A 26211-nucleotide genomic window follows, 5' to 3' on the forward strand; every position below is an offset into this window, starting at 1 on the left:
TATATATATATATATATATATATATATATATATATATATATATATATATATATATATATATATCATATATATATATATATATATATATATATATATATATATATATATATATATATATATATATATATATATATATATATATATATATATATATATATATATATATATATATATAGACATGCTAAATTTACCAATAAAACTTTTATAATTTCGAATGTTATGCAACATATAATCATTAACGCAGAGAAGGGTTGACATCGCAGTTGTAATGAATTCTTCTCTCTCCACTTAAATAAATGGATAATGTCAGCAAAGATGTTTCATTTATCATTCAATTTAGGTCTAGGTATATAGTTTTCTTGTGTTGTAAAATATTCCCAAACTAAAGTGCATGTTTTTATCATTCTACTTTACGCAAGAAGTGAAACAATAACCGCAACATTACGGGCTGCTCAATAGCAAGAGCCCTTGCTGGCATAAGGCCAGCTCAATCAAAAACAACAAGAAACCTAGTACCGGCTTTAAATAAGGACACCGTATTCATTATTTGTATAATATTCGTTAAAACACTGCCAGCAAATAGCAGACAAATACATGTTCCTGACGGCCAATATACGACTGATCGCTGACTGATACATAAATTCATGTTCTCTCTTTTTTTTCTCTCTCTCATCCAGAATGAATATAGCATTCAGGCTGCATTGTGTCTGAGCTTGGAAGGTCATACTGATGTTATATTAGGACGTTGCCTACTTTTTCGAGTTAGCACTGAATGAGATTTCATTAACTTTTGAGGATTTAATACCAAAACAATGAAAATCACTGATATACCACCAAAAAATAAATAAAAACTTTTTTCAAAATTTATATCAAACATCAAATACCGATTCAATGGTATTTTTTTTATAATAAGAGAGAGAGAGAGAGAGAGAGAGAGAGAGAGAGAGAGAGAGAGAGAGAGAGAATGAACATCTTATTCAACTGAAGACAAGCCAGAGGGGTGATGACGTAACAATTGCACAGCTCGCCTGGTTAATGTGCTTACTAACATTACTATATGACCTCCATTCTTTTGAACCTGAAAAGAAATGTGCTTATATTCAGTACCAGCATTCTTTGCAAGACATCTTTTTATTTTACAAATTTTACAGTTTATCTAAATCGCTAAAACAACAATAACGATATTTGGCTACTCAAATCTTTGCTTACACATTTTTTTAATCTCATACAAAAGGTAAATGTTTGAAAAAAAAATCACGTTTCCAGGTAAAATAAATACTAAAAATCAATTTTAATTACTATTATATCCATTTATTTTTCAAAAAGCAGGTCTATCTCTATGCTCTTGGACTGAAGCCTCACACTTTTTCTATACCGTTCGTTTCTCAAGATTTTTTTCTTTGCATAGAACAGTTAAAGACTTTTAAAGTGCAGTTCTCAACGTTCTCTGCATTGAAAAAAATATATATCTATATATATGTATATGCATATATATATCACATATATACGTAAAATAAAGATATACATCCATACTTTATATATATATATATATATATATATATATATTATATATATATAATATATATACTATATAATGTTATATATATATGATTTTCTTTTTTAAAATGCCAGAAGCAAATGGGAAATTATTACGATAAACATATATCACAGAAATTAGAGAGAGTTTGAGCAACCTAGAAGAAGAAGAAGAAGAACAAGAAGAAGAAGAAGAAGAAGAAGAAGGTGGTTTGGAACGGAACTGGCGCCTCTCCATCGTGCACAAGATGAGTTATGGTGACCTGCAAAGGACTTTTGGAATCGCGTCCACGAGATTGTTCTCACATTCCATAAGGGCATACGAAATCTGTTATTCCAATGACACGAAACACTGCAGGGGAAATAAGATATTATAGTAGATTCACATCAACCGTGCTCCTGATTGGCTGTTGATAAGCCAATCGCAGGGCTGGAAACTCAGTCTCTCTCGAGAATTCACATGGGCAGGATGTATGATCCACCTCTCCTGAAGGATACGTTTGAAAGACGTATCCCTCAGGAGAGGTGGAATATACATCCTGCCCATGTGAACTCTCGAGAGAGACTGAGAGTTTCCAGCCCTGCGATTGACTTATCGACAGCCAATGAGGAGCGTCGTAAGGGACTGGCCTAGACATCAAATACAGGGTTGATGTGAATCCACTATAGGTCTCCTTAGCTTTACTTTGTCTCCTTTTATTTGCTTTGCCTATTCCGTCGTTGCAGACCATAACTGTGGTGCCGCCAACTGCAGAGTAAAACTTGATAAAAAAAATCATCAATGATTACAAGTTAAGGGTTAAGGATTAAACATATCTGGGAGTAATAATATCAACGGATTTATGGTGTACTTTTGGCATCAGAAAAGGTGGTTTCCCATACATAAAAGGCTTATATTTGGTTTGGAGAAATAAAATGGAAAATAGTAAATTGGTTATTAAATATATACGTGTTGCCATTGTATATCTACGTACATACATACACAGATAATGCACAGACACACACACACACACACACACACACATATATATATATATATATAAATATATATATCATATATATTATTATATGAGATATTCGAACGGGTTTATTGTTTAATTCTAGTTGGAACGTGGAACGGACAGTTAAAGAGAGATATATTATTTATTCTGATTTTTATGTATGATATTTGGGTAGTTCGTGGAAAATCAACAAAAGCGAACTTAAGAATTTCTAGTTTTAACAAAAATCGCTTGAGCTTCTCGACAAATACATATAGTTCTTGTTTTTTTTTTATCTCTCTTGGAGAGATATATATATATATATATATATATATATATATATATATATATATATATATATATATATATATATGAATACACGAAGGTAATAATATAAAAGTCCCAGCTTCATTTACTCATTTGGCTAGGTTAAATATACCAGTGATTATTATGATTATTATTTATTTAGTTACATGGTTAAATACAAAATGGGCGGATTAATTACCGATTTTGTTTCTTCCAGTCAATTTTACGCAAAAAGGATTTGCGTTGCAGCGGTCTTTCTATCTGAAGGTGATACTGTAATGTAAATAAGAAAGATGTCTCAACGCTAGCGTGCAGTACAAGAAGTAATGTCGTGGTACTTCATAATACCAAACTAACAAACTATATTTTCTTTGTCTTAATGAGGAAAATAATGGAATACCTTTCGACCAGGAAGTCTTTCTTCCAATTCAGCCTTGCAATGATTATTCATTTTCACACGGCTTTTGTAGTCATGAGTATTTTTTTAATTGTTCTATTTATTAGGATCGTGGCTTCAATGACCTTCCATAAGAAACAATGTCAAGTGTGTCCTTATGACCACACGGAATAATCGTGGGAAAATTGGATACACTTATAAATACACACATTACACACACACACATATGTATATCATATACATATGTATTTTTGTATATAGAACATACGTATATATATGTGTATATACCTACATAAACATATACATACATACATTCACACACACACACACACACACACACACACACACATATATATATATATATATATATATATATGTGTGTGTGTATATATATATATATATATATATAATATATATATATATATATATATATATATATATATATATATAGTCTGTTTCTGTAAGTTTACTAAATTTTCTCACTATTATTGCGTGTAGTCACAAAGACACACTTAACATTATTTCTCAAAAAAGGGCACTGAAGCCACGAACCTATGAATAAAACATTTAAAAAACCCAAACTGCAAAAACAATGCATATGGCTAAAGAACTTGTAAAATTGAAAAAAAAAAAAAGTTATGGCAATCTAGCGCAAGGTTCAATTAGAACGAAGACTTCCTGGTCATTCAATAATTATCTGCCTCATTAAGGCTAAATTAGTGAGTTTGTTACCATTAAGTACCAAACAATCACTAGGTACTGGCACACGCCAATGTTGAGAGCTATCTTTCTCTTTGAAAATACAGTAACACCGTAACGTGTTGACAATACATCAGGGAATTAATCCTACGACTGAATAAATAAATTATATAGTAATCACAGGTATGTTTATTTTAACCAAATGAGTAAACTACTACTATATCAAGCCGGGTCGTTTATATTTACAATCATATAAATATATATATATATATATAATATATATATATATATATATTATAATACTTACATACAATTATATAATAAATATAATCCTACACACACAAAAAGTGATTAAAAATTCTAAGAACTCTTAAAAGATGTAACAAAATAACGTCAAATCCACTTCTTACAACTTTCTTTTTTTAGATATTCCTAAATCCTCTTTCATTCGTGTTCCACGAACTACCCAAATACCACAGGGAAAATCTGGGGGAAAAACAAGAGAATATATCTCTCGCTTCAACGCATGATCCACGTTCCAGCCAGAATGAAACACGAAACCCGTTTCGATATCTCTCATTATGCATCAACATTCCTTTCCCTTTTCAACGAGATTTCCGTTCTCATGGCGCATAATGAGGTCTGCCGAGATCGTACGTCTGGCGTGCCCATAAATCCCACCATAATGAGCAGACGTCAGATTCGAACTTGAGATTGAATTAAAAGGGAGAAAATGTTGAACGGCTTTGCAGAGGAGAATTAAAGGATTAAAAGTTGGGGCAAGAGATTTACGCCTGATTAACAGTTTCTATATATAACATAATTAAGCGGCGATTTTTCGGTGACAAAAAATGAATTGGAGCATAATTGATAATTATCATCAAGACTGAATGTCTGAAATCATGAAAACAATAACATATCCTTAGACGTAAATTCAGTACTAAATACAATTGGATAATTTAATGGCAGTCATGTTAACAATTATGCTCCCCTTTCTAATATATCAAACTCTATAAACTATAAACTATATAAAAACAACGTATACTCAACGAATTATCTATTTAATAAGACCGAAAGAGAGCTCATTTATCCATTGTTATTGAATCGGCTCCTCCACAGAGAATACGAAAGGGAATAGTAAGCTATACAATATAATGTCATACTAATATATTTTTCACGAGTTTTTTACACGACCTTAAATTTACCAGGACCACCGGTGGTCTAGCTTAAACTCATCCTTAAAATAAGGGTTTTGCGAAAGGCATTTAAATTTGACCTGCTGACGCTTTGCTTGCAAGAAAACTGCAACTTAAACTCTGCTTTGAGAGTTTGCACGTTACACACAGTCCCAAGCGCGGCCTAGAAATAAGAGTTTACGGCTTTGCACTATACAAATCCAAAAGTTACTAACGTTACTAACAAACCGTAACTGTCTGAGATAAGCGACATCTAGTAACAATGACGCCCAAAATTCAACAAAATATTAAAATAAAAAATAAAAAAAAAGTCATAAAATAGAGCTAAAAAAAAAAAACACCAAATCAAAATGTTCTATACTAGAGTATGGAGGAACACATTTTCTTCTAAGAGCTACGCTGCCATCCTAAAGATGTATCTAAAGAAGATCTTGAGAGTCCCTTGGCCTTACCGACTGACCTCTGCGGTGATTAAAAACACTCCATTTTTTCGGCCAGTCCTATCCGTGTAAGTTCATGAATCCTGATTGGTCTTCCTGTCAGAAACTCCACGAATTTACTCGCTCATTCTCGCAGTACAAGCTGGCGGTGGGCTGAGACGAATGGTAGTTACAAGACGGGCATCCGGTTAGCGCGGTTCCACGTCAGTAGGTTTTCGGGGCTTTGCTGTCACGGTAAAATGTGCGTCAGGCGTGCTGTGCCTATCTCCTTTGAGACCATATTGCACAAGAAAAGTATGTTTCAGATCCCCTTAATATTTCAAGATGATGATGTTCACTTTCATTGCTTGTAACCAGGAGATACATACCACGAGAGAAAGAGAGACTTAAATAACAAGGAAAAATACACATGTATGTGTATGTGTATATGATATAATATATATAGTATGTATGTATGTATGCATATATATATATATATATATATATATATATATATATATATATATATATATAGAGAGAGAGAGAGAGAGAGAGAGAGAGAGAGAGAGAGAGAGAGAGAGAGAGAGAGAGGCTCAAAATAACAAGGGAAAATACACATGAGTATATATATATACATAATACATATATATATATATATATATATATATATATATATATATAGAGAGAGAGAGAGAGAGAGAGAGAGAGAGAGAGAGAGAGAGAGAGAGAGAGAGACTCTCCATACCTCCATGTCGTCCAGTGTGAAGCAACGAAAAAACTCCTCCAAGCGAAGAAGCGACCGAAACCTTTCCAGAGTAACACTACTGGATACCCGAAAATCGTGACACAGCACGAACATACATTCACACACTCACACACTGATCGGGACTGAAGTTACAGCTTCCCTACTTTCCCGTATGATTTATGTGCTTGCGTGCATACTTGCGATTCCATACGCAGTTCGAAGCGTTGTCGCTGTTTGTAAAGATTTGGCATACGCAATCCACATTCGTAAAAAAAAAAAGTATTCTCACGACTAGGTAAAAGTTCGCTAACAAATGAAAAGTAAAAACAATTGGCAGGTGATTGCAACTACGTAAAAAAAAAAAAAAAAAACACCCTAAGAGTTGGATACAGTTACAGTGGTAGCGCAAACATATCATTCAAACAATCAATTAAATACTAGAGCAGTCAACTTCCAGATTCATCAAAATACTATACATAACGATCGACAAGCACACAAACAAACATTGGTGTCGAGGAAGGAAATAAAAAAAAAGGAGAGAAAATAAAAAAAGGAACTTGATTCACATGAAAAAGAAGCAAATATATTCACGACCTACAAATGTGGAAAGAGGAGAAGTGAAGGATTTTCCTTTTACTATTTACTTTATCAGCTTCAGGTCGCTCTCAGCGCCGGACAGGGAGACTCTGATGATCACAAAACCTTTATAGAAATATACATTAAATTCCTCTAAGCCGGAATGTTTCGTAAACATAAATTTTCACCTTCATGATCAAGTTTCATAAAATATCCGTTACATGATATCCACTTCCTTGCATAAGCGAAGAGGCCACGTGGAAAACCAGCAGGTATAATGTGTTAAATATACAAAAGGCGGTGATATCACATCTCAAATATTTAGGACAGAGAGAGAGAGAGAGAGAGAGAGAGAGAGAGAGAGAGAGAAAGTGGAAAATTAATGCTCCAGATGTTATGAAAAAAGTCTCACCTTAGTAAATTTATATTCAAAATATCGATGTTTATAAAAGCAGGGCGTGCTGCATGCATATGAGAGAGAGAGAGAGAGAGAGAGAGAGAGAGAGAGAGAGAGAGAGAGAGAGAGAGAGAGAGAGAGAGTTTAATTAGAAAATTAATACCCCAGATATGCAATGTTATCGATAAAGGTTCACCTTAATAAATATAAATTTAAAATATCGATGTTTATAAAAGCTAGATGTGTAGTGTGCATCATAAACTAGCCAGAGAGAGAGAGAGAGAGAGAGAGAGAGAGAGAGAGAGAGAATTTTAGGTGGAAAATCAGGGCTTCAGAAAGGTCTAATGCAATAAATATCTATCTAAAATATAGATGTTCATAAAAGCAAGGTGTGTTGTGTGCACGAGCTGGCCACAGAGAGAGAGAGAGAGAGAGAGAGAGAGAGAGAGAAAATATCAATTAACAAGATGAGTCAGAATGAAAGTGAAATAAACACGTACACCGAAAGCAAGGACGAACTAGAGCAAGGACACGGACCAGCAGGGGCGCCAGGAGGCGCCGTGCCCTTAGTCGTGCGTGACCCGTCTGGGCCGAATAATGCTAGAGGCTGGGCGCTTAAGGCCCTTGTCAGTTCCTCGATCCCATCGTCGGGCTCTTTGAGAATCGCGTTAGATTCTGAATAATGATGCTATTAAACCGTCCTTGATTCTCTTTGAGAAAGGCGTTAGATTCTGAACTTCTTGCTGTCAAAAGTGAGGTTGTATTTTTAAAGGTTCTCATTAATAAAACAACATACGAAAGAGTTTCTTAAGAATGACAACACCATTATTTTCATCATTTTTGGCATGAAGCTAGTTAAATATAGAAAACAAAAATCGGTCTTGTCTTGTTTCTCAGTTAAAATAATGAATAATTTATAAATAAGAAATAAAAAATGTTCTTGGTATCAAAGATGAAATAAAGAGAGATTTGTTTTGTTCAGCAACGCTATAATGTCTCCCATTCACCTATAACAACAACCAACGATGACACTCATCTATATGTGAATTCTTTACCGAACAGCAGCTGCAATTCATAAAGATTAAAGTAAAGAAAAAAAGTACCCTGGATGCTTAGTAATGAGCAAGAAAATATTCTGGGCATCACCCTCCTACCCAAGTTTAAACCCAATCCCACCTTCTTCCTCCACCCACGAAGGCCTCCCGAGTCCTATCCCACCCACTTACGGATCTCCCCAGCCCGCCTAATGTACGCCCAATCCCCCACATGGAGTCCAGCCTAAGGGAATGTGGGCAGTTGAGATTAGGGTTGGGGGTGGGGGGAAGCGGGAGAGCCGACCTACCCATGGCACTCCCACACTACGTGGAGCATCTCTCTCTCTCTCTCTCTCTCTCCTCTCTCTCTCTCTCTCCATTTCGCGAGATAATATGCGTCTCACGCTATCATTAGGCCAGTGTAAAAACAGGGTATTACGGCCATTTTAGTGCCCCGTTTATTGCCTTCCGAAAAGAGGCGAGCACAGCCTCGTCCGGTCCCTTTGTTTATAAATGTGATTTCTGTTGGGCTCTTCAAGAACTGGATGAAATAAACAGCGCTTGAGCGTGTTAGCAAAGGGCCATGAAGGCAAGCGTGCTTGGCATGCGAATCTCCGATGGTTTCTTTATAGGGGCTGTTGGTGAAATGCAATTGCAATTTCTTGTTTCGTCTTGTGATTGCAAGCCATAAATTGTGGACTGGTCTAAGATTTTGAAAATATATAAGAAAAATGTAATTGCAATTTCTTGTTTTGTCTTGTGATTTTCGGCCATAAATTGTGGACTGGTCTAAGATTTTGAAAATATATCAAACATGAGTTAATCCCCACAATAATGTATATGATAACAGTTAAAATTATGAAGAAATGAACGTTCTGCTATTTATTCTAGACATGATCCCTGCTTGCAACAAAACAAATAAACAAATAAATATACATCCTTCATCGTGTTTTTACAAGCACTAAGTTTCTGCAATGCTTGTCATTGGCATTCATAAAAATTAATAGGTCATGGAACTGTAAAGTAAAAACTTGGTCACTGCATGAAAATTTGCAAAAATTTCTAGTTAACGAATGCAAATAAATATCGTTAGCTTAAAAACTTAATCTAAAACTGGAAATATTACAAGATGAATTAATTATTAATATATATAATATGAAAAGTCACGTGGCTATTGTCCAATGGAAGCGCGCAAACTGGAACAGCACTCAAGAGGGCGAGACCCACCTGTAGGAGGGAGCAACGAGAGAGCGCAAATCTGCACCCGATAATTCTTTCATAAAAATCACCGAGGAAAATTTCATAAAAATCAGTATGGATGCATCGTCACGAAATCCGGCAGACCCGTCCATCACAAGCAGGCTCACCTTCGCTTCTTCTTTTTTTTTTAATCTCATGCTACCTTTCGTATTTCTTGTTTTTTTACTCGCGTTACATGTTACAGTGACCTTTCTTCTCTGATCATCCCGTGTCATCTTGGCCATGTCGACGATGCTCCACTCCCACGCAGCAGACGACTTCCTTCTTCATCGACGCAATCGTCGGCCTCTCCACCAATGACATTCGTCCGCCTCCATTACCATCGTTGATTCCCGAAGTCGTGTCTTCTTTAGATTTATCTCTGTTAAAAATAACGGCGAACAATTATCTCATCGCCTAGAGGTCTTCTTTACTCATTTTCGCCATTTATCAATCATCATTTCCTCCCATGGTCAAAAGGACTTATTTTTCTCCTTGGTGGCGCTTCTCCACTAATGACATATCAGCGTTTTCTCCTAAGGCAGTATTTACAACATTTTATTTGGAATTTATTCATATTTCAAGATCACTGACTGATGGTTGCTTACTTCCAATGCTGTGCTTAATGTCCGACTTAAATTTATTTAACAATTTAATCACTACCAACTAACTTGTCTGCCCGTGAACGTTGTTATTCCTTCCACTTTTAATTTATTCCACGGTCCATTAACACTGACCAGCCACCGCTTTCTCTTTCCTCACCTCTTCCATATTTTCTTTTTCTAACCAGAACAAACAAGTACCATAACTTCCTTGACTTTATTCATGTGTGCATTCACGCTCGAGTGATCAGCACGTCGTATTTCCTCAACTCTCATTACTATTATTTCTGTGCCACTCATTAAGAACCAGACCAACGGCTTACAGTCGTCCATGCGTATGCGCACGTATATATATACCGGCCATGACCAAGCATTCTGGTATGTATGTAAATTATCTCGCACCGATCATAAATCACTGGCTGAAAAGTGGACTGGATGATGTTCGCAGACGATACCGTGCTGATTGGAGAAGCTGACAGGTAACAGTTTTTGATTATTTTTTTTTTTTTTTTTTTTTTCTTTTATTTTTTTTTTTTTTTTTTTTTTTTTTGGGGGGGGGGATGCAGAAGAATTGTTGAGCGTTTGAACGAAAGGAAAGTTGAAGGTGGAAGGTAGTTCGAGTAGTGTTCCAGACTAATTGAAATATAGAGATATAGATGATAATAATAAGAATAATAATAATAATAATAATAATAATAATAATAATAATAATAATAATAATAATAATAATAATAATAATAATAATAATAGCATGGCACTCTGTATGCCACTGACGCTAATACTTCGCCCTCTCAACTTGGCAATAAACGTAAATTTTCTTTTTTCTTTTCCTTTTCTTCGTTTCAGCATGTAAATTACAAAGCAGCTGTCAACGGCATAAAGTGAAATTTCTTTTCAACGATGTTTGCCTCAAACGGGGGTCCTTCGCCAATATAATAATAATAATAATAATAATAATAATAATAATCAATAATAATAATAATAATATGAAATAATAATAATAATAATAATAATAATAATATATTTTGGTAGAAGACCCTCTTTTAGGCAAATGCTGTTAAAAAGAATGACAGAATTAAGAGAGTTGATTTTATATATTGTTTTTTTCTATTTTTTCTTACAATTCGCTTCTCAGGCTCAGCGACGTTTTTGAGTAACTGGCCAATGTTCGTATTGGGAATTTCTAAAAATTATAAAAATGCTGAAGGTGATCTTTTACTTTATTAAAACAGGATCTCAGGTCCAGGTCAAGCAGGGCACTGACGACGACCCCTGCTTGACCTGGACCTGAGACCTGTTTTAATAAAATAAAAGATCACCTTTAGCATTTTTAGAATTTTTAGAAATTCCCAATACAAATATTGGCCAGTTACTCAGAAACATCTCTTGAGCCTGAGAAGCGAATTGTAAGAAAATAGAAAAACAATATATAAAATCAACTCGCTTAATTCTGCCATTCTTTTTAACAGAATAATAACAATAACAATAACAATAAAAAATAACAATAATAATAACAACAACAATAACAATAATAATAATAATAATAATTAAAATAATAACAATAATAATAATAATAATAATAATAATAATAATAATAATGATAATAATAATAATATATATATATTTTTTTTTTTGCTCTATCACAGTCCTCCAATTCGACTGGGGGGTATTTATAGTGTGGGGTTCCGGGTTGCATCCTGCCTCCTTAGGAGAACATCACTTTTCTTACTATGTGCGCCGTTTCTAGGATCACACATTCTGCATGAGTCCTGGAGCTACTTCAGCGTCTAGTTTTTCTAGATTCCTTTTCAGGGATCTTGGATCGTGCCTAGTGCTCCTATGATTATGGGTACGATTTCCACTGGCATATCCCATATCCTTCTTATTTCCTATTTTCAGATCTTGATACTTATCCATTTTTTTCCGTCTCTTTCTCTTCAACTCTGGTGTCCCATGGTATTGCGACATCAATGATAATTCGTTTTCCTGACCCGGCTAGGTTGTTGAGTAGAAATCCAACATTCATATTTTGTCAAAATTTGTTTTATTTGTCAACAATCCAGCCGAATCAGAAAAACGAATGATCAGAAGAATTGAAAAGACCCCGTATAAGATGAATTCGTTGAAAAAGCTGCCATTATTTTTAACAAAGCATATATCAAAGAAGGTCTGCTCCCTGTATATAAAATAATAATAAATAATAATAATAATAATAATAATATAATAATAATAATAATAATAATAATAATAATAATAATAATAATATCCTTGGAGAAACAAATCCACAGTTATGCAAATGTACATATATTTAAATTCAAAACTTTAAGGATAGCTTTCGGGAATCTGTTCGGTTCCCCTTATCAATCCGAACAGATTCCCGAAAGCTGTCCTTAAAGTTTTAAATTTAAATATATGTACATTTACATAACTGTGGATTTGTTTCTCCATTTGAAGACTCGTGCTACTATGAAGATTTTTTCAAAATAATACCCTTACCGATGACCAAAGAATGGAAGAGCCTGCTGCTACAAACGAAGCAAAAACAAACCTCTCGATTTGTTGCAAACTGATTGTTTGTTTGTTTGTTTGTATGGTGTTTTACGTTGTTTTTAATTGCATAGAACCAGAGTATTTATTCATTTTTTTGCAACTGAAACCAACGGCTTTAAGTGACTTCCGAACCACGTCGAGAGTGAACTTCTATCACCAGAAATACACATTTCTCTGACCCATTAGTAGAATGCCCGAGAATCGAACTCGCAGCCACCTAGGTGGCAGGCCAAGACCATACCGATCACGCCACTGAGGCGCTTGTTGCAAACTGAGACCAGAATACACAAACGCCAATAAAAAATATGGCCCGAGAATGAAAAAGATTCACCAGTCTAGCGGAGAGGAAGACGCCCTCACACTCTCATTTACGATCCGTAAACTATTTCCTTATTGCGGGGCTGAAATGCGGTCAACTAACCCGATAAACAAGCCTCTAATGAGGGCAGCGAGGTCACTTGTGAGGTCAGCGGAGATTACTTTGACGGTGAGAGGGGGAGAGCGGAATGAACTTCTCCTATTAAAGACAGGCCTCTTAAGATTCACTTTCGTGTACCACGACACTTGGCACATTTTCATGATGTTGCCAACCTTTTATAATGTATTATAATTGCAGTCACTGCGATATCATAGTGGAATTTTATACACAAATGTAAACGCTTTAACATATACTATATATATATATATATATATATATGTGTGTGTGTGTGTGTGTGTGTGTGTGTGTATATAATATTAAAAATGAACATATGAGAAACGGTGTTTCACAGAAAATAAATGTCTGATATAGTTCAGTGGGCGAACCCGCTGCCTTCGAAAATGATTTCAGTGGCACTAGGAATTGCTAGTGCCCTGGATTCTCACTTGAAAGACGGGTTTGCTCCCGATGGTGAGTAAGACTTATTTATAATATAAATATATAATATAATATATATATATATATATATATATATATATATATATATATATAAACACTTGCAATTTTCATTTCTATATACTTTATAATTTTACGGTAATTATTATAATAAAAAAAGATGATAAATTTTAATAAGTATATAAATGACAGTGCTCTCCTTCAGCATTATACCTCAATTTGTTTTCTATCTGATCCGTTTTTGTTTATCTTCCCTTTCATAAGTTATTCTTTGTTCCTTTACATTCCATTTCCAGTAATAGTTTCTGTGCTGCTGTGGTCTTAGTGTTCTATTTATCCAACATGTTGCAAAGTTTTGGCTGTAATATAATAATAATAATAATAATATATAAATAAATAATAAATAATAATAATAATAATAAATAATAATAATAAAATAATAATAATAATAAATAATAAAATAATAATAATAATAATAATAATAATAATAATAATAATAAATAATAATAATAATAATAATAATAGACGATATCTACATTCAATAAGAATAGAAACAGGATGATGAAGTTAAAATGGATTTTCCATAAGTTCATATAAATTTCATAAATATTCTTCTCTATCACAAGCCTCTCCAAAACACATTCAAAATTATCACTAGAAAAGAAACCTTGAAGAAAGGTTTCCACATCAACAGATATCAATATATACCAATTTTCCTACGGAACTCGTGCCCGCAGGGTGTGTTATAGATGATCTCAGAAACGAGAGCATTTTCGTGAAGCCTGACCTCGATATAGTCAGTCGTGCAAGGTCACACTGGTACGGAGAGCAAGCAAGAAAAAAAAAAAGTCTCAAGCAGAAACCATATAAAAAGACCCACTATTTCACTCACCATCATTCAGCGACTACACCTTCTTCGGATATCTTTCTACGAGTTCCCTGTCTAAGCCTACTACAAACAAAATCAGCCATGAAGGCTCTAGTCATCTGTGGTAAGGGAACGCTTTTTTTATATCACTTTCGAGAAGAAAATTATGCACGATACATTACTGACAATTTTGTGAAGATAATTAGTGAAATATAATGATTTTGAAGTATGGTGAAATAATAAGTAAAATGAGAAAAGATCCTCTTCGATTGTAACAAATATAAAAAAACATGTAAATGGAACTCAAGCAACTACAAATACTAAACAAGGATTTTTTTTAGCTCCATACAATAAACCCTTACGAACGAGATAACAAAACTTGGCTTGTTTTTCAGCTCTACTTGGCTTCGCAGCTGCTGATAGGCAGCCACCTAGCAATGGCTACGGGGCTCCCCCTCCTCCTAGCAATGGCTACGGAGCTCCCCCTAGCAATGCCTATGGGCCTCCTAAGAATGGCTATGGAGTGGACCCTCTTGAGGCACTGGCTGAAAATATCCCTGGAGGTGGTATTCCTGGTGAAGACTATCCCGTCTTGGCCTCTGTTCCTGACACTGGATTCGACTGCAACGCCCAGAATGTCCCTGGATATTACGCCGACACTGACCCCGAAGCTGGCTGCCAGGTATTCCACATCTGCCAGGACAGGCCCAGTGGACGCCGTCAGCAGGACTCCTTCCTCTGCCCCAACGGCACCATCTTCAACCAACAGTACCTCGTCTGTGACTGGTGGTTCAACTTCGACTGTGCTGACGCTGAAGACTTCTACTCAGTCAACGAACTGATTGGAGTTGTTCCCTATGGCAAACAAAATAATAATGGCTATGGATCTAATGGCAATGGCAATGGAAACAATGGCTATGGATCTAATGGAAATGGTAACGGAAAAAAGAATGGCAATGGAAATGGAAATGGATATGGCTCTAATGGCTCTAATGGAAAGAAAAATGGCAAGAAGAACGGCAATGGGAATGGCTATGGCTCTAGCAACGGCAACGGTGCAGCCCCAAGCAATGGCTATGGAGCACCCGCTGCCCCAAGCAACGGCTATGGAGCACCTGCAGCCCCAAGCAACGGCTATGGAGCACCTGCAGCCCCAAGCAACGGCTATGGAGCACCTGCTGCCCCAAGCAATGGAAATGGAAATAATGGCTATGGATCCAATGGAAATGGAAAGGTAAAAAAGAATGGTAATGGAAAGAGAAATGGATCTAAAGGAAAGAAAAATGGAAGAAAGAACGGTAACGGAAACGGTTATGGTTCTAACGGGAATGGTGGTGCCCCAAGCAACGGATACGGAGCACCCGCTGCCCCAAGCAATGGCTATGGAGCTCCTGCTGAACCTAGCAATGGCTATGGAGCACCCGCTGCCCCAAGCAATGGCTATGGAGCACCTGCTGAACCTAGCAACGGATATGGAGCACCCGCTGCCCCAAGCAACGGTTATGGAGCACCTGCCGAACCTAGCAATGGCTATGGCGCTCCTGCTGAGCCCAGCAATGGCTATGGAGCACCATTCTAAGTAACAATCGTTATCCGTTTCAAGATAGACGACGACATTTTATATCTTAAGACCATTCTCTCCCTCCCTTATCTTATTGTATTAGATGTATATACAGTAATATATAAATATATATTTTGTATAATAAATATGATCATCAACCTCGCATATACTTATCCTAATCAAGTCGACACGTATAAATGAAAATAAAATACTGTTACGACCCCTTTGGCCGTAATACAGGTTCTTTATATTTCAATAATCACAGGGATCGTAGGCAGTAAGAAAGTACACAGGGTATGAGGAATGTGGACACAAACACCAGAACAAAATTAACAATATTTAATTACAAAATACACTTAACACTAAATAAGCCTTGTGAGGAAACTTAACATTAAATACACAAAATACAAGGAGCAAATAACAGCTCACAAGGACTCCTAATACTGAAAACTGACCATAACAAAGTAAAGGAAAGGACATAACATGCCAAAGTCTCAAATAATAATACTACGCGGGCCCAATAATAAAAAAAAAAAACCACTAACCTATAATTATAAGATTGAAGGAAGACTAGAGAAAATAAAGACAGGAAAACCTTAAATCTCCTACCTAACGGTGTTGGTACTAAACTTAAAACTAATTCAAATAATATTCTGAGGGACAGTAAATACCCAATACCGACAACTCAATATAACATACATATATATACAAATATAATTAATAATTAAATACGCAAATCCTCGCGTACAACGAAGTGCACAGGAGTTCACGGAAGTTGCTTCAACCTCCCAGCAGCTATACGGGGGAGCCCGCAAATTGTCCAGGTAGACCCAGGGGTCGAGATCAATTCCGAGGGACAACAAAGGATAATCACCTCTCACCTGGCAATTGCCTCCCTACGAGCCTCCTCACGAGCCCTTAGCTCTCCTGGACAGGCAGCTGAAGACGGACAGGACAGTGGTTGGCGTAACGCCTCCTACGTGGCGGGACAACGACGACCACGTCTTCCGCCAAATCCTCCGGCGGGAATCAGGAGTACAGGCGTCGCAAGTGACGATAACCTGCGCTATCACAGCCGTGATCAAACTCCACAATGCACATACGCCGTAGATGGCTCAGCACATCTACGGAAAACCACTTCCAAGGGAGGTCCGTCGGAGTATTCCTCCAAAAAGGCGTGAGATAAATCTCCAGAAGGCTGCCAACAAAAGAGCGTACGTCCAGAAGCTTATACAGGCCCGAACTATTTTCGGCCGGCCTCCACTCAGCACTACAGTTCCATTCCAACTCGAAAACAAAATAAAAACAATCGTTAACACGATAGTTAGGTAATTCACAACAAGAGAAGGAATCACTGAGCAAAAACACTGAACGTTACGTTAACGTAAAAAAAATACAGCTGCTGAACTAAATATAAGAGAACACTTAAAACTAAGTTACAAGGCTGATTTAAGAAAATAAACAATCAATAAATTACGTTAATTTGACAAATACAGAAAGTTCAAGCAAGTTAAGAAAATGTTTGTCACTGAATATTTCCGAATCGATTTCAGTCTCGACACCAAACATTCTTTGTCCTGCTTTGGAGAATGTGTCATTATTATGAATAAAATCAGATAAGCATAATGGTAAGTAGATGGGTTTTAATAAAGGCTGCAAAAAGACTACAACAACCGTTGTCATCATATAAGAAATCTTAATATCGAGCATTTGGCAATAATGCACTTAGAAGAGTGAAAAATATACTTAACATACATAAGCGGCAATAACTTAGGTCGAAAAGGTTAGTTTAAGGTTACATTTACCTGCAATGTCATCACTTTTAATATGACTTTTTAATTTCCACTTCTGAAAATTTTTTATTCGTCCAAATGAAGTGTATTCAAAAGAAAAGCCTTCGGTTTCTTCACGAAAGAAAATATTTTATTATATACAAGTGGCACTGTGGTAATTTAATCAATTTTCCGAGAGTCATTGAATGAATGAATGAAACTATCGGCTTCAGTTAGCATCCCCCGAAAGTGTACAAAGGAAAAAACCTTATTTTTGATATTTGAAACCACTATTATTGTTAAAGGAAAGTTTGAAAACCCTCTTATTGTTCAATAAAATAAAAACGCTAATTTTCACGAAATGATAGGGAATCCACATTCCAGGGTAAGTTCCCAAAAAGAGCCATTATCATCACAAAACTGATATCTATAATAAGTGTTTGGTATAATATAAAAATGTACTATTTTTTAGCGCTTCATAAAAAAAATTATAAAAATACTTTATAAACGCCTTACGATAAGTGACTTCTGTCGAGGTTTTATCATTATTTATCTTCATCTTGTAACACCTGCATATAACAAAGGGGGGAGGGGCAACTGGGCTACCTAACGCTTGGTAACAGGACAATCAAATACGAAATTATATATTTTAATGAGAGTTAGTTGGCAAGGATGACAAACCCTTAAATAAGATGTTTGTGTTTATGTCTGATGAATTTGCAAAAATTGACGACCCGTTTTTTTTTCTTAACTGAAAATCCGTAATTTTCTGAAATATCTTAAAACCATACCAGAATGTATGACGACGGATTGCTGCATACATCAGCCCTGTGTAAAGAAACCTGGGGAGAGTAAATCCGGAAAATGTACCGTATGCAATTTGACTCTAGAAGCCGGCAACCAGAACAGGCCTTAGTTCTTTGGAGCAAACAGATGGTGCAATAAATATACCTATTAATTTAAGACATTACTATTCGCAATAAACATTTATTTAGAAAATTCAATTAAACCATATATAATAATACAATTTATGTAAATTTAGATACAGAAAAGACAAACATTCATTATATATACATACATACATATAATAAATATGTGCACACACACATATATATATATATATATATATATAATATATATATATATATATATATATATAATATATATATATGCATATATATATACATATACATATATATATATATATATATATAAAACTCACAGTCACACACACACATATATATAAAATAATATAATACATACATACATATATGTACACTACTACTTTCCTTTGGAGCAAATGGTGCAAGAATTATACTATTAAGACTTACACATCCCCAGTAAATACGTATTTAGATATTCAGTCAATGAAATTTAATAATTGTATACATATACGTATACCTGAAGACCAATATATTCATTATATGTACGAATATACAAAAACATGTTTCTATATATATAAATAAAAAAAAAAATAAATAAATATATATATATATATATATATATATACAATATTATAATATGATATATAGATATAATATATATAATATGAATATATATATATGATATCTATATATATATATATATATATATATCTATCTATATCTGTGTGTGTGTACACTATTACTTTCCTACATTTTATACAATATTTGGAGACAAAAAATATTTGAAAGCCAGAACAAGCCCTAAGCATTAAAGAATTTGCCTATAAAAGCATAAACCACCAATAATTTGAGGTTAAGCAATAAAACCCACATAAGAAAAGGCCAAATTCTCATACCATAACATTTTAGCTTAAAAGATTCCAGCAAAATGAGAACGATCTGAATAACAAAAATAACACGAAAAGAAAGGGAATTGAATCTCAACTCGATTTTCCAATTGTTTAAAACAATTCCCTTCTGGAACTCATGCTCCCAATGTAATATCGGTAATTTCCGAAACGGGAGCATTTTCGTGAGTGCTGCTCTCGATAGCGTAAGTCACGGAGAGAGAGAGAGAGAGAGAGAGAGAGAGAGAGAGAGAGAGAGAGAATTCTGATGGCAAGCGTCGAGTGACGGCAGCGAGGCAATGGCTTTATAAGACATGGAAATGGTTCTAATGGGAAGGGGAACATTAATGGCGATGGATTTGCCTCTAATGGGTTTGGGGGGCGGAAGGAAGAAAGATAATAAAAATACCTAAGCAAATTAAAGCTTTAACTCAATTTTTCATTAAACATTATTCATTTTCTGTTCACCGCTGAATTTTGAGGCTTTCTCTAATTTATGATATTATCCAGTCTCTAATGGTTACGGATTCGCTCCAAGAATTGGCTATGGAGCACCTGCTGTCCGAAGCAGTGCTTACAGACCGCAAGCTACCTCCAAGTAGTGCTTACGGAACGTCTGCTGTCCGAAGCAGTGCTTACAGACCACCTGCTTCCTTAAGCAGTACTAACGTTAACTCTCTATCCCAAGCTGCGCTTATGGAGCACCCATTACCCCAAGCAGCGATTATGGAGCACCCGTTGCCCGAAGTTATGGAGCTCCATTCTAAATACTCACTCTCTCTCTCTCTCTCTCTCTCTCTCTCTCTCTCTCTCTCTCTCTCTCTCTCTCTCTCTCTCTATTATATCTATAAGTGAAGTGAGCTATGTATATTTCATATAATAATTATGAATATTGCTTTCTATATGCTTATCATAAAACTTAAATACATACAAGTGAGGAAATCAAGAACTTAATTCCACAGCAAATAAGGCAGCTTAAGATGAGAGTAAGATGACTGATTAAGTTAGAATATTTACTTTTCAGGAACGCAAATTACGATTAGTTCTTGAGGATACTGTGTTTTCTCTATCAGAATTCCATAAAAGAAAGGTTTATAAAAGCAAACCATTATTTAGTAATTTTCAGTAATAGAACAATAAATTTCCCACCTCCAGTTCAGCATTAAATAACAAGACTGATTAAATTTTATATTTCAATAGGTTTCATTTTCTCTGTTGACATTTAAAACAAAGGAAAAGCTAAAAATGTTGACAATCAGGTGGGACGTGTCCTTTATCGTTAGTGGCAATATGATTGATTGCTAGATGAATACTGTGTTAAGTATACCATCTTGAAGACCACCTTTTCGCTGGTATGCATTATGCAGTATCTAATCACAACTCATAAGTGATTATATATATATTTTTATATGTATATATATATATATATATATCATACTATATATATATATATCATTTATATATATTACCTATATAAATATATATATCATATATAAATATTATATATATATATAATATTATATATATAATATAAATATTATATATATATATATATATTTATATATATAAATATACATATATAATATATATGTGTGTATGTGTGTGTGTGTTTGTGTTTGTTTTGTGTGTGTATGCATATTTTTTAAATACAAAAGTGCACTTTGGTAGAGTTAGAGATTTTAAATATTAAAATATAGGCACTTCTATCTGATCTCCATTTGGAAATTAGAGAGAGAGAGAGAGAGAGAGAGAGAGAAGAGAGAGAGAGAGAGAGAGAGAGAGAGAGAGAGAGAGAGAGAGCCTCACAATCCATCTCGAAATTCATTCAGAAGTCAAATGAATGGTTAAAACAGGAATGCAAATCGAAATAAAAACCAAATTAGCAAGAATGAAATTCCTATACCTTATACAACACCAGTCATCGGTCTGAACATTTATGCTCGCGTACAAAACTTCGCAACAATTTCTTGAAAAAAAAAATCAAAGATACAATTTCGAAGAAAAATCTCAAAGAAATAACTTCAAAGAAAGAATAATTTCAAAGAAAAAGTCCAAAGAAATATTTCAAAGAAGCAATTTAAAATAAAAAGCTCAAAGAAAAATGCCAAAGGAAATTTTCAAAGAAACAATTTAAAAGAAAAATTCCAAAGAAACAACTTCAAAGAAACAATTTAAAAGAAAATTTTCAAAAAAAATTTCATAGAAAATTTCCAAAGAAAAATTTCAAAGAAAAATTATGCGCCACCACTCCACTAATGATAGCATCTTTTACACGACATGAGTACCAGATCTAAAATAACATCATTTTCGTGATGCCAAACCTTACTATAGAAGAACCTATGCAAGGTCAATAAGGTGGAGCTGAAACCTGCCCAAGTTGAAGTACCGTATAAAAAGGCTTCTTACATTCTCTGTGATATCAATCAACAGTGAAGTCTCTCGCTCTAAACACACGGATTTTGGTCTAATTCTGCGGACGAATGATGAAGGTTCTTGTTTTCTGTGGTGAGTAGTTAAACTCTAAAAAGACAATTTTTAGATAATAATGACTTCATAAATAATTAAACATGAAATAAATCTAATAGGCAGCATATCTTTTTTAAATCATCACATCCAAGATAATCACCATAAGTAAATAGTATCCCAGCCTGTTCATCTAATACCTAGATACTTAAATGTCAGTCACCAATTTTTTTTCAGTTTATTATAGAAGAGACTATTCGCCTAATAATAGAAAAAATAAAATAAAAAATAAGAAAGATAATCAGTGATAAAATGACAAATAAAGCTTTAGAGAGTAGCTCTATCAATCAAATAAACATTATAAAAAGCTATCTGATAAAAACCAAATCCATTACTTTCTAGCTATCTTAGTCGTCACATCGGCAGACAGAAGACAACCAAGCAATGGGTATGGTGCTCCGCCAAGTGCTCCAAGCAATGGTTATGGAGCTCCACCAAGTGCTCCAAGCAATGGGTATGGTGCCCCACCACCATCTCCAAGCAATGGGTATGGACCTCCACCAAGCAATTCTTATGGACCTCCAAGGAACGGCTACGGAGTAGATCCTCTTGCTGCCTTGGCAGAAAATATTCCCGGTGGTGGTATTCCTGGTGAAGATTATCCCGTCTTGGCCTCTGTTCCTGACACTGGATTCGACTGCAACGCCCAGAATGTCCCAGGTTATTATGCCGACACTGACCCTGAAGCTGGCTGCCAGGTCTTCCACATCTGCCAGGACAGGCCCAATGGACGCCGTCAGCAGGACTCCTTCCTCTGCCCCAACGGCACCATCTTCAACCAACAGTACCTCGTCTGTGACTGGTGGTTCAACTTCGACTGTGCTGACGCAGAAGACTTCTACTCAGTCAATGAGCTCATTGGAGTCGTTCCTTATGGATATGGGAAAAGTAATGGCAATGGATACGGTTCCAATGGAAATGGTAATGGCAACAACGGCTATGGTTCCAATGGAAATGGTAAAGGAAACAACGGCTATGGTTCCAATGGAAATGGTAAACAAAATAACGGCTATGGCTCTAATGGAAATGGCAATGGAAACAACGGCTATGGTTCCAATGGAAATGGTAAACAAAATAACGGCTATGGCTCTAATGGAAATGGCAATGGAAACAACGGCTATGGTTCCAATGGAAATGCTAAACGAAACAACGGCTATGGCTCTAATGGAAATGGCAATGGAAACAATGGCTATGGTTCCAATGGAAATGGTAAACGAAACAATGGCTATGGCTCTAATGGAAATGGCAATGGAAACAACGGCTATGGTTCCAATGGAAATGGTAAACAAAACAACGGCTATGGCTCTAATGGAAATGGCAATGGAAACAACGGCTATGGATCTAATGGAAATGGCAATGGAAACAACGGCTATGGGTCAAACGGCAACGGCAAAAGAAACAATGGCTATGGTTCCAATGGAAGCCGAAATGGCAAGAAAAACGGTAACACCAAAAGGAATGGGAATGGTAACGGTTATGGTTTCAATGGGAATGGGGCTGGTGTTTCCCCTGATGAAATTTATGGACCACCTGTTGCCCCTAGCAATGGCTATGGAGCACCTGCTGCCCCTAGTAATGGCTATGGAGCACCTGTTGCCCCTAGCAATGGCTATGGAGCACCTGTTGCCCCTAGCAATGGCTATGGAGCACCTGTTGCCCCTAGCAATGGCTATGGAGCACCTGCTGCTCCCAGTAACGCCTATGGAGCTCCTTTTTAAGTAAACTTTCCTTTACCATTTGACTGTCCTACGATTCTCGCCCGAACTTCATCCTTTACAAAACAGTGTTATACTATCATTATAATTAATATATTTATGTACAATAAATACTGAAGAAGCAAAAATTCTTTTAATCAACCATATGGAACAAATGAGGTAACAATTTTCTAAAGTTCTGATATCGTTATCACAGTACTGCAAAATATCCAATGAAAAAGTTTGAGAACTGCCAGGGTTAAATACCGACTATAGTTACGAAAGACAAAATTTTATGTTCTCTGTCATCCTAGAGATCTCTATGACTGACATTTCTTCAGTTAATGTTACAAAAAAAATTATTAAAAAAATAAAACAGTAAAATTATATCGAAGCCTCTCATCCAGATAGTTTAGAAGAGACCAAAAAGGTCATAGGGCCCAAGACAAACCCAGGTCACGCAAGCGAAGCGTGTTAATGGTGTTGATCATTAAATGATAATTCTCACAAGAAATTATATCACAAGGAATGCTGAAGCCCAAGAATTTCAAATCCCGACAGAATAATGACTGTTTATATTTTCAACTTTTTTTTCAATAGTCATTATTTTTCCAACTTCACTTCAGGTTTAAATTTATATTTTGTCATAAACAGTTTCTTTAATAATAATAATACTTAACCTTGGCAAGCAGATATAATGGATCAGACCTCTTGGATTGAACACTTCAACATGGCATCAGAGACAGAGTTGAGACTGTCAATATTGGGTGATTAAAATCCAAATCTCAAATCGAATGCAATCCAAAAGCAATTTCTAAGGCAAAGTAAAAATTAGTCCTTCCTCCCCGCAAAATTACAAGGGCAACCTCTGGCTCGGAGTAAAACCCCGTAAGTTAATGCCTCTATAAATGCGAAATTTGTAAAGGCAACCTCTGGCATGGCATAAAAACCAGTCAGTTAATGCCTGTGTAAGAAAGAGAAATTTGCAAAGGCAATTTCAGGGGCGACATAAAGCCCACTAAGTTAATCAGTAAGTTAATACTTTTGCAGGAAAAAGAAACTTGCAGAGGCAACCTGTGGCGTGGAGTAAAAAAATAATAAAAAATAAAAAATAAAATAAAAAAATTGCAAAGGTAAATCCCAGTAAGTCAATGCCTTCGAAAGAAAAAAAATGCAGAGGCAACCTCTGGCGTGGAGTAAAACCGCGTAAGTTAATATCTCTGTAAAAATCAAACTTGCTAAGTTAACCTCTGACGTGACTCACGTAAGACCCCGTAGGCTAATGCTTTTGTAAGAAGAAAAAATTTGCAGAGGCAACCTCTGGCGTGAGTTAATGACTGTCAGAAAAAAAATTGCAAAAAAAAAAAACATTTACATACAAGCTCTGGCGTGGCGTAAAACCATGTAAGTTACTACCTTTGTAAGGTGAAAAAAAATTTAAATAAAACATTTACAGAGGCATAAAACCCTCAAAGTTAATGGCCTCGTAAAAAAAAAAAAAAAAAAAAAAACTTGTAAAGGCAAGATCTGGCGTGGTCTAAAAACTCATAAGTTAATGCTTTGGTATGAAAACAATTTTTTTTACCTACAAAGTAAACCACAGGTGTGGTGTAACACCCAGTATGTTAATGTCTTTATAAGAAGTTACAAAGGCAACCTCTAGCATAGAATACATCCATATAAGTTAATGTTTTTGTAAGAAGTAAATGAAAATTTACAGATGCAACCTCTGGCACGGCGTAAACTCCTGTAAGACAATCTCTGTAGAACAAAAACAAAAAAAATTACAGAGGCTACCTCTGGCGTGGTGTAAAATCCCGTAGGACAATGCTTACGTCAGAAAAAATCAAATAATAAAAAATACTTGCAGAGGCAACCTCAGGCGTGGCTGAAACCCGGCTAATTAATGTGTATGTAAAAAAATAGACTTGTGGATGAAGAATTACACATACAAACCCCAATGATATGATAAATCAGTCTGTATCTGTCTCAGGGCTTTCTATTGGTATTAACCTTTCATTTGATTCATTTAACTCTGTGAAAACATCATTCCAAGATTAACTACATCAAAATAAAACAGAAAATAATTCCTAAATGGCATCAACGACTAGGTAAAAGAGCGTTCCTTTTCGATTAAATGATGAAATTAAAAATTAACCACTGAGAAGAAATATAAAGACATAAACGGAGATGCAAATTTATATATTTCCTTACAAAAAAGAAAAATAATTTCAGTTAAACCATGCATTTTTGAAAAGAATGAAACAGTTGAGCGACAATTCAAAAAACGAACGTGCTTTCCAACGACTTTTATCCACCAGTTTTCGCAAGTGTAACACTTTTGAAATGCGATCAGTTTCGTGATGTGCAGCCTAGCAAAATTGCCCCTATGCAAGGTCACTGAGGTGGAGCCGAAACCTGCCCCGGATCGCCTACAGAATATAAAGATAGTCTCGCAAGCTCCATGGTATC

At 35.4% G+C, this 26211-nt stretch overlaps 2 protein-coding genes across 2 annotated transcripts; both read left to right on the forward strand.

Moving 5' to 3' along the window:
• The first annotated feature begins 14427 nt into the window (after nucleotides 1-14427).
• Nucleotides 14428-16137, forward strand: LOC135198408 (pro-resilin-like). Its single transcript, XM_064225941.1, has 2 exons — nucleotides 14428-14542; nucleotides 14814-16137. The coding sequence occupies exons 1-2, from the start codon at nucleotides 14521-14523 to the stop codon at nucleotides 15995-15997; spliced, it is 1206 nt and encodes a 401-aa protein (XP_064082011.1). The 5' UTR covers nucleotides 14428-14520; the 3' UTR covers nucleotides 15998-16137.
• Nucleotides 16138-21940: 5803 nt separating this feature from the next.
• LOC135198409 (pro-resilin-like) lies at nucleotides 21941-23866 on the forward strand. Its single transcript, XM_064225942.1, has 2 exons — nucleotides 21941-22027; nucleotides 22388-23866. The coding sequence occupies exons 1-2, from the start codon at nucleotides 22003-22005 to the stop codon at nucleotides 23761-23763; spliced, it is 1401 nt and encodes a 466-aa protein (XP_064082012.1). The 5' UTR covers nucleotides 21941-22002; the 3' UTR covers nucleotides 23764-23866.
• The last annotated feature ends 2345 nt before the right edge of the window (nucleotides 23867-26211 follow it).

This window comes from Macrobrachium nipponense, chromosome 22 (genome assembly GCF_015104395.2).
Source record: "Macrobrachium nipponense isolate FS-2020 chromosome 22, ASM1510439v2, whole genome shotgun sequence".
NCBI classification, from domain to species: Eukaryota; Metazoa; Arthropoda; class Malacostraca; order Decapoda; family Palaemonidae; genus Macrobrachium; species Macrobrachium nipponense.

Excerpts from the sequence above, each read along its gene's own strand:
- LOC135198409 (XM_064225942.1), top strand. The coding sequence starts at position 22,003 with ATGATGAAGGTTCTTGTTTTCTGTG. Across the intron at positions 22,028-22,387 it reads GAAGGTTCTTGTTTTCTGTG|CTATCTTAGTCGTCACATCG; the intron begins GTGAGTAGTTAA and ends ATTACTTTCTAG.
- LOC135198408 (XM_064225941.1), top strand. The coding sequence starts at position 14,521 with ATGAAGGCTCTAGTCATCTGTG. Across the intron at positions 14,543-14,813 it reads GAAGGCTCTAGTCATCTGTG|CTCTACTTGGCTTCGCAGCT; the intron begins GTAAGGGAACGC and ends CTTGTTTTTCAG.